General features: G+C 42.0%; 1 protein-coding gene across 1 annotated transcript; it reads left to right on the top strand.

Moving 5' to 3' along the window:
* Positions 1-517: 517 nt before the first annotated feature.
* LOC106610480 (uncharacterized) lies at positions 518-3,698 on the top strand. Its single transcript, XM_014209859.3, has 2 exons — positions 518-1,477; positions 1,779-3,698. The coding sequence occupies exons 1-2, from the start codon at positions 1,201-1,203 to the stop codon at positions 2,849-2,851; spliced, it is 1,350 nt and encodes a 449-aa protein (XP_014065334.1). The 5' UTR covers positions 518-1,200; the 3' UTR covers positions 2,852-3,698.
* The last annotated feature ends 6,286 nt before the right edge of the window (positions 3,699-9,984 follow it).

Below are 9,984 nucleotides of genomic sequence, written 5' to 3'. Positions count from 1 at the left end.
CCTTTGGCGACTACTAAGTCTTTTTTTAAACCTCCCGCTTTGGGCTGGATGTGTCAATCTGTAGTTCATACATGCATAATCTATGATCGGAATTACTGTCTACCCTCAATTAACCACGAAATCCCTAGTTTGAAAGTGACTGTTTTTCTGGAAGCTGTGCTGGGCCATTTTCTCGAACATTCTCCACACATGCATTAGCCACATAGTAATTTGAGTTTAGCCAATGAGCTTCAGTCTCCCTGCCATTTCAGTGACAGCTAGCAAGATGCACGCACAGCAAAGCGAGAGATCAATGACATGGTGACATATCTGCACATATGTGATGTAGTACGCAATTATCAGACCCACTTTTCGCTCATGAGGGCTACTTTCAGAACTAATTGCTAAAGTGTGCAAAAGTACCAGATAATCCCTTTAATTCCATTGGTAAATATGTTTTTAACTATTTATATAGCTTACAACTATATTTTCATCATAGATAGACGAAGTAAAGTAATTATCGAAGTAATTCTCTACCCCACACATATGTATAATTTGGCGCAAACGAAAGGTTTCACTTGTTCTATTAACGCGTTTCTTAAAACTTTTCCTTACCATGCGCACGTTGATCACGCAGGACCACCGTACAGCAGAAGGGTGACGTGCGATTGATTTCCGGAATCCATCGTCGATTAGCATGTTTTTTTCGATTTCTTCAAAGATCTGGAGACAACTACCCCATGCTCATGAAGTGATGTCAGCCTTTTGGTAATAACGTTTTTAATCAATAGTACTGTATGTTGCAAAATATCCCATTATTGACTTGTAACAAGGCTAGTACCAGTATCATGTTAGCTAGCTAGACTTTTCTTTTTTTTTGCAAGCCTGATACGACCCCATTTTTGGCTGATACCTTGTTTGTTACCTAGTCGAATTTTGCGATGTGACCGTTTTATTGAACCTATGTTGCACTCTTCTGCGCTGGACGGTCTTTGCCACTTTAGTTGCTAGCTAGCTGGAGGAGCTGTCACTCTTATTGGTTAGAGAAACAGATACGTGATAGACATGGCATATTTCTACCCACTTATTATGAATAATAGGGCTCTCTGAAGAGATTCACTTCAGGATCACACACACACAGTCCTGACTTGCTCCCACAAGCACAGATGTTTGGGACAGATCCCACTGTGAATTGATCTGTGAAAAAGACACACAAGCAGTATGTCGGAGAACCTAGTCCTCACATTCCAGACCCAGCTCTCAGGAGTCATGGAGACAGTCCTAAAGTCAGCCATGTACGAGATCACCAGACTGGTGGAGGATGGCTTCCTGGAGGAGGTAAGACGTGGTCAACAGGAAGTGGAGTCTCTGCGGACCTTGCTGCAGCGGGCAGAGAGTCAGCTGAAGGATGTCAGTCAGAGGGCCAGGTGTGGAGACTGTGGCAGGACAGATGTCTACAACGAGGAAACAGACGACAGACCTCCAGGAATACAGGACAGTAAGTGGGGGCTTCCTTTGAGTCACAAAATACTTTTCGGTATAACCAAGGGTTAAATGGTGAATGTTTAGGTATTGCAACTGTTTCCAAAATGGGTTGCTTCTCCCTATGACAGTTTATAAATAGATATGCTCATCTACCACTGTTCTTTCCCAGCCTAAGGTTGGTTCCCACAACCACAATATAACCAATTAGCCTATACCGTTTGAGACATACTTTGAGTTCAGGGGGTGTATGTTATGTTGTTGTCTCATTAGTTGTGTAGCAAAACGTTTTTCACCTGTCTCACCTGTCTCCCCAGGTGTGCTTCTGCTGAGCGGGTGTGACCTGAAGCTGGAGGAGGAGCCAGAGGTCAGGTGGAGAAGCTGTGGACAGGAAACAGTGGAGTCATCACAGGTAGCAGCTAAACCAACTCCTCCCACTCCTCCAGCTCCCAGTCCTTCGCTGGTAGGCAGTGTTAAGGAGGAGGAAGGGGAGGAGGACATAGAGCCGTGGAGAATCAAGGTGGCCATACAGCCGTCTGCAGCTCACACCTACACAGAGGAGCAGCGGGACTCACACTCACTCGTTCAGAGTACAGGAGACTCTATTGGGTTTCCCTCTGCGGACCCAGAGGCCCAACAGGTCACCCAGACACCCAGACTAGCAGGGCCATCTCAGAACCAGAGCAGAGGACCCAGCAATGATGGTGACAGAACGAGGAGTACAGCCTCACCGGTGTGGATAGGCCGTAGAATATTAGACACGGATACTGACGTTCACAGACAAGCTCAGTCGAACCTACGACTGGTAAGAGAGCCTCTGTCGTCCTCTGAATCGGCAGAGACGAAGCAGCTAGCTAGAGATTTTGCTCCCCAAACCAATCCCAGCACAGCGGGGGCCTCTGTCTCCTCCTCCTCATCAGGCTGTCATGTCTTCAGCTCTCTAAACTACAGGATTCCTTCCAAATATAAGCCCAGTGCTCAAACCCTGCCGCGCATGAGAGTATACAGGGATGCTGCCAAGCGGGGCGGCTACCCGATGTACAACAGGGGGACCGCCCAGGGAGGGCTCACCTCCTCCCAAACCCCAACCCAACAACAAGGGAACTACCAGCATCATCACCCTGGGAGGCTGGCCCTCCGCTGCCCAGTGTGTGGTAAAGTCTTCCCCCATCCCAGTAGCCTTAAGGCCCACCAGCAGACCCACACGGGGGAGAGGCCGTTCATCTGCGCCCTGTGTGGCCGGAGCTTCACTAAGTTAAGCAACCTGAAGGCCCACCGGCGCGTTCACACTGGGGAGAGACCTTACAGCTGCTCGGACTGCGGCAAACGCTTCACACAGAAGTGCAACCTTAAGAGGCACCAGAGGATTCACATGGAGAACGATATATGATGTGGGTGTGTGTGTGTGGGGCGGAGTGTATGGGTGGGGAGGTGTGGGGAGGAGTGGGTGTGTGGAGGAGTGAATGGGTGGGGAGGAGTGGGTGTGTGGGTGTGCCAGGGGTGTTGGTTGTTAATTTGACCCATGTTATTGCATAAATAGTATATAGTTTGTTATTCCTTTATATCAATACTGTTGATATGAAGTTAGACATGATGTAGGATAGATGAGCTGTGTTTTCCCCCATATTGTTGTCTACAGTTTTTATAATAATGTATAGTCATTTACATTTCTATAAGTGAATTGAAGTTTCTCTAGACCTAGTTCTCAGATGAATGTTCTACCATAGATGGCTAGTGTGGTAGCTAATAAGCACTCGTCTTTTAAAATCTGAGCACTATGACAATGCTCTATCCATGTTCTTGTGAGTGTCCCAAATCAAATGTAGGCCTATACAACATGTAATCGAATATGTATACCCTATAAAATGTAACATAAAACATTTTACCTTGGTCAATGAACAATGGCTGCTGAGTGAATAAGGTCAATATTGCTTGTGAATGGAGATTGTTTTTGTATGCTGTTTGGGCGCGGCACAGTAGATTGAACTAAGTGGATAAAAAAAAAATACATCTTTATGAACAAAGATTTATATGAGAACATAAAGCATGGTTGTATTGTGAAATCAAAATCATAGCTGTGCACTGTTTGCATTGGAAGTATAACATACAAGGGATGGATACAATAGTTTTATTTTATAAGTAAATGGGGTGACTGAAGAAATAGTTTTTGACTAAACTAGATATAGGCCTAGGATTTGTTTGTGGTTTTTAAATCCAAATTAAAGCAGTCAAGCGTGTCATTTTGTGTCTGATTTCTGTCATTTATTTGATTCAGTACTGTGTCGGGTACATATTCTTCCCTGGTATAGTGGTATACTGGTATTCTACTTTTCTGGTCATAAGTAGGGGATAGGGTGCTATTTCACTGACCAGGGCCCATAGGGCCATAGGGCTCAAAAGTAGTCCACTATATAGGTGATAGGGCACCATTTTGGTGCCCTATCAAACAAAAAAACAACAACATAAACAGGCATTTAAAAAGACTACTACCTCTGGTCCTGCAAACAGACGTCTCCTGGACAATGCTGATCGTGTGGTTTGTGTCCACAGTATTACGTTAAAGGTAGGCTCTTTCATTACTGCTGGTAAATATAACATTGATACGTTTTTAGTTGTGATGAGAAATGTACAGTGTAATGTATATCTCTTGGAAAAATAATGTACGTGTTCCAGAGCTTAGATGTTGCTGACGCTTGACAGATCTTAAAACGCCTGGAAAGGTATATGAAGTATCAGCTAACCACATCATACGGTATGTTACAGCAATTTGTCAGTCGATGACGTGGCACGCAACCATTGGTTGTTGCCTCGCCTTAGCTGTGGAACGGGACCTAAGATTTCTACTTGACTGTATATATAGATATCCTATGAAATTACTAGATGGGCTCTGTCATAATACTGAAAAGTTCCATACTGGGGCCAAATGGCAGCCATCTTGGTCAGGGAGAAATCCAAAACCAGTCGAATTGAAATTAATTGCAGTAGAGGCATACAGTAGGTGATGCATTTCCTGCTTTTACTTCAGCAAGAAAATAAAAGTAAGGCATATCAGAAGTTGTGTAATGGAGTTATAGTCAATCTAAAATATTGCAATATAATTATAAATACATTTAATACAGGTTTAATACCAATTTTCTGAATAAATAGCCTCCCAAATATATGTAAACAGACCATAAATGTATCAGATTTAGTTTTCTTGGAAAGCTGTGAGTGCTATTATATGATACAATATCAGTACTTATTGCATTTACAACTTTTCTAAGCCCTATCATCAACTGATTTCAGCCAGCGTATTGCTGTGGATTGACTGCGTTGTTTGAATGGAATGTTGGCATTTTGGCAGTTAATTTGAAAAATGTATGAAATCATTCCTCTAAAACTGGCTGGCTAGCTGTCCTGTAGGTTTTCACTCCAACCCTAATGTAGTACATGTGATTCTATTAATTAGCTAGCTGGTTGATATACTTAATCAGTGTAGTTACAACTGGGGTTGTAACGACACTGGAAAAATGCCAAGGCGGGTGAATACTTTCGCAAGGCACTGTACTTGTCCTCTTGCTCAGTTGTGCACCGGGGCCTCCCACTCCTCTTTCTATTCTGGTTAGAGACAGTTTGCGCTGTTCTGTGAAGGGAGTAGTACACAGCGTTGTACGAGATCTTCAGTATCTTGCCAATTTCTCGAATGGAATAGCGTTCATTTCTCAGAACAAGAATAGACTGACGAGTTTCAGAAGAAAGTTCTTTGTTTCTGGCCATTTTGAGCCTGTAATCGAACCCACAAATGCTGACGCTCCAGATACTCAACTAGTCTAAAGAAGGCCAGTTTTATTGCTTCTTTAATCAGGACAACAGTTTTCAGCTGTGCTAACATAACTGCAAAAGGGTTTTCTAATGATCATTTAGCATTTTAAAATGATAAACTTGGATTAGCTAACACAGCGTGCCATTGGAACACAGGAGTGATGGTTGCTGATAATGGGCCTTTATACGCCTATGTAGATATTCCATAAAAAATCATCCGTTTCCAGCTACAATAGTAATTAACAATGTCTACACTGTATTTCTGATCAATTTGATGTTATTTTAATGGACAAAAAAAACAAGGACATTTCTAAGTGACCCCAAACCTTTGAACAGTAGTGTATGTAAAAAAATCGAATTATAGCATATAATGAAGATTTATCATATCCATCTTTCACCCCTTCCCTCCCACTTTCTCTCTCTCTGTATCTCTGTCTGTTGCTCTCTCTCTCTCTTTCCATCGCTTACATTTTTAATTGCTTTATTGGCATGACATAATGTTCATATTGCCAAAGCATATGTTGGAAATGGAATGATTCATTGACTATATTAACATCAATGACAATCATTAGCAAAAAGAACCAATGGTGGGGGATGGGGCTGTATTTGAAATGGAAATCAGTAAGAAAATAAACATACGTACAATGGACAATAGCGTTAACAATAAGAACACAATGGCATAGAAGACAAGCGCAGGTTGGTTGGTTGATCTCATGGCAGGCAGCAATGTGGTGCCCTGCCAACCCACAGTTCTTTGCATTCCCCCCAACAGGATGGGAAGCTTCTTGTCATCTGAGGTCTTGAAAGACTTCAATTTTGATTTCAAATTGATTTAATAACATATGTCTTCCCTCGAATACACTCTCTCTTACCTGTTCATCTTCGCTGTTAACGACCACCAGGTCTGCTCCTCTGTTCAGACAGTCCTGTCTGGTATAATCCCAGGTGTTCACCTCAGTAGAGATGTAGTAACAGCTGCAGCCAAACTTCTGCCATCCTTCCGTACAGGTTTTCGCTGTTAACTGAACTTTAACACATTGCATTGCAATACAACCAATCAATTTCAGAACCCATACATCTAGTTATCTTTATTATGTTGGAAATATTATTATTTAGGCCGAGGCTACGAATACGGGGTTTTCGCCCGCTCCTGTCCTACCGCTCTGAAAGCTTTTTTCTCAAATCTTAATGAGCCAAATCACGTTCTGCTCACATGATGTTGTACACACATGTTCAATGTTTTTCACTTTACTCACCCTCTTATGAACCATCAACCAATTTGATCATATGATGATGTAGCCTCTCTCTGACTCATATTTCTGATCAGTTGAGATTTGAACAAACTTTCCCTAAATATATGACGTTCTGAAAATATATACGAAGGCTACAACCTTCTGTCTGTTGTAATGGATATTGCCACAGCTAGCACAAGCAAGACGCAGTCTTCCGATTGCACTGGGGCAAAACAAGTAGCGTTTTGTGTGAGACGTAATCATTATAGTTATGCTGACATATAGCCAGCAGTCTGCCTTCTGTTAAACCAATGCTTGCAATGATGATGATGAAAAAATATCATTAAAATCGCTATTGACTGCCTGTCTGTTTCTAGCATGTTTGATATGCTGTGTAAACTACACATAGCTTGCCTAAATAGCTGCATATTATTCCCCCCCCTGAAAAAATGAAATTGCTAGACAAACTGTTTGTGTCATAATTATGTTTGCAATGGCCTACTGTTCCAACAGACAAAGACCTACGTTTGTTGAAACTGTTATGCATACAAGCGGCCGTGGAGTCACCGAGCAGCAAATGAACACAGGTAGGCTGGTGGATGCCGCATGCGCAGAAATCTCCGTATTTTTTTTGCAACAGTAAATTGGCTTCCAGAAAATCCAGAACTGCAGCCACACCATATTATTTATTGGTGTTTGTTACATAGGGAAATATGAAATATTTTTTGTTGAAAAAACAAACAGATCTGTTGTTGAGAATATTAGCAGCATATCCAGAGACCAAAAAGGTGAACAGAAAAACACAGTTATTTACAAGGTGAAATCACAATGAATTTAATCAATATTCTACAAAGAAAATAAATATAAACTCATTGACCAGAAAGCAAATTCTTAAGATTGGCAAGTTATAGACAGACAAAGCCAATGTGAACGTGATCTAAAAACAGATGAAGCAATGGTTGCTTTCTAAACCATTTCATACTTGTTACCCATAAATAAATGAGAAGCATAATTGTACGTGTCACACTTACAGGAGACTGACAAGCCAATGATCTCAGCCAGTAGGAGAACACACAGCAGCCCCAGAGACACTGCAGCAACAAGGAAGGGTCTCTTCCATGAGCTATCAGAACCTGACCAGAGAAGGACTTTCTATTAACTACAGTAATGTGAACTGTCTGAATATAACATAAGGGATAAAAGGATGGAATGTGTGTGTGTGTGTGTGTGTGTGTGTGTGTGTGTGTGTGTGTGTGTGTGTGTGTGTGTGTGTGTGTGTGTGTGTGTGTGTGTGTGTGTGTGTGTGTGTGTGTGTGTGTGTGTGTGCGTGCGCGCCCCCCTTACCTGAGTAACCAGGTTGTGGTGTGCTTCTTGGGGTCACTTCATTCCCAGTCTGGTAGTCAGTAGACATATCTGGAGTTTCACACATGGACTCTTCAAAGACATAGTTATGGTTGTCAACTCCAAACGGTTCCCAGAAAACATCTTCATTGGTATAAACAAGGTCCCCAGACATCTCCATGGTTACCACTGTCTCTGTAAGCCGTTTGTGACGATGGACAAGGGAACTATCATACCAGGAAGATCCATAGAGGGAAAATGGAAAACAAAGGCTAGCTGTTGACATATTCATATCGTACGTAACAGCCGCAAGCAAATTCAGGGCGTTTCCAGAACTCCTTTAACAAACAGATTCTTGTTGGATTGGACAGTCAATGAAGACGTCAAATGGATACATGGTCGTGGAAACAGATCAGACACGGAATTAAACATATTACACGTTTATCACAAGACTATAAAATATTCGTTATTACAAGTTGCATCGACTCACATGTGGAAAAGCATGAAAGGCTGTATACAAACTCCTAAATTCAGGAGCTTACTTAAAGGGATTCTTCACCCAAATGACTAAACTACACATTGGTTTCCTTACCCTGTAAGCAGTCTATGACAAGGTATGACGGCAATCTATGCTTTGGTTTCCAATTGCTAACCAGTTGCTGACGTTTTTGCATTTGTGGCACAAATCCCATTCAAGTCATGGTCAAACATTAGCATTTGGAAACAGTACCAGGGATAATGATCCAAAGCATGGATGGCTGTCATACCTTGTCCATAGACTGCTTACAGGGTAAGGAAACCAATATGTTATTTTGCAATTTGAGTGAACTATCCCTTTAATGCACCTAGTTGCAGGTTTTTATTTAGGTTAGGTACACAATGGATAGATTCAGTGGATAGATATCACACATCACTCAGTTAGTTTAGTTGAACACAGCAAACAGTGAACCAGGCCCACAGGCAAATACAATATAACTACAGAAAGTAAAGCTCAATGGTCAAATATTAGCCTTCGCCTTCAAATGCACAGACAGATTATAATACATCTAAACAATTCAATAACCGCTTGTGCATTCTACTTTGTTGGCCTCCAAGCTGTCACACCAAGGAAACAAACAACAATAGTCTTTACTTTACTCTTAGTTTATCAAAATGCTTATCAACAATTCACTAAAAACGCAACCGTTCCAGTTGGCAGCTTGGAGTCCAGCAGCAGCCTCTTCCTGATCCGGCTTGTGTCCAGAGCACACTATCATACCACGATCAGACTCTTCTTTAATAGAAAGGTGGAACAAGTCTGCTTAGTCACTTCGTTAACCTGAAAGTAACCAGACAAAGGGAATCTATCCAGGAGCATATTCAATGCAATAGCAACACAGGGCTATCTTCACCCTGTTACACTCCCCCTTTCCTTTCAGCTTCCTGCAGATTTGTTTACTCTGTACATCAACATGTTCAGGAGCTCCAGGACTACAAACATGGGTCATTATAATGTCCATACAATAGATTTTACACTTCACGCTTGCTCCAAGTGGATATTGAGAGTTGGGTCGGCTTAACCAGTGAGGATGAAATGGCGACAGACACCACCGGGGCTCTCGTCTCTCTTAATGAATCTGATTGGTCGAGGAGTTTTTTAGTGACAGCTGGTTGAACCACTGAAAAGATCTTGGATCATCTTTTGGGACCCATATAGGAGATCAACAACCAAATATAAGCATTTGATATTGTGTTCATACTGTATGTAACTCGACAACAAAGACTGACTGTCAAAGATAATAAAGTAACTTGATTGGTGATACAGTAAACTCCTGATCCAGTGTACTGTATGTAATGATGGTTCGGTACAGTTGAGAAGCACTAAATCGAAGCATGCAAATATCTGTAGCAAGTAAGAAGAATATACTTGAGTGACATCACTGCCAATCTTTTCAACTTGAACTGTTAGAGCCTTATTTCTGCACAAACCTCCTTCAAAATAGTCGACAGGTCTACCATCTCTTCTGACTGTTACTACGGTGGGGGTCCAAAAATACTGACAGCCTTGATAAAGATGTGCAATATATTGTATGTATGCTCAAAATAATTCAACCTCGGGCTGATGCGCGTCGCTGGAGACCTCGGGCTGATGCGCGTCGCTGGAGAGCTC

The sequence above is a fragment of the Salmo salar genome, chromosome 08 (genome assembly GCF_965601325.2).
Source record: "Salmo salar chromosome 08, fSalSal1, whole genome shotgun sequence".
NCBI lineage: Eukaryota > Metazoa > Chordata > Actinopteri > Salmoniformes > Salmonidae > Salmo > Salmo salar.
This window is presented reverse-complemented; position numbering and strand designations above follow the sequence as displayed.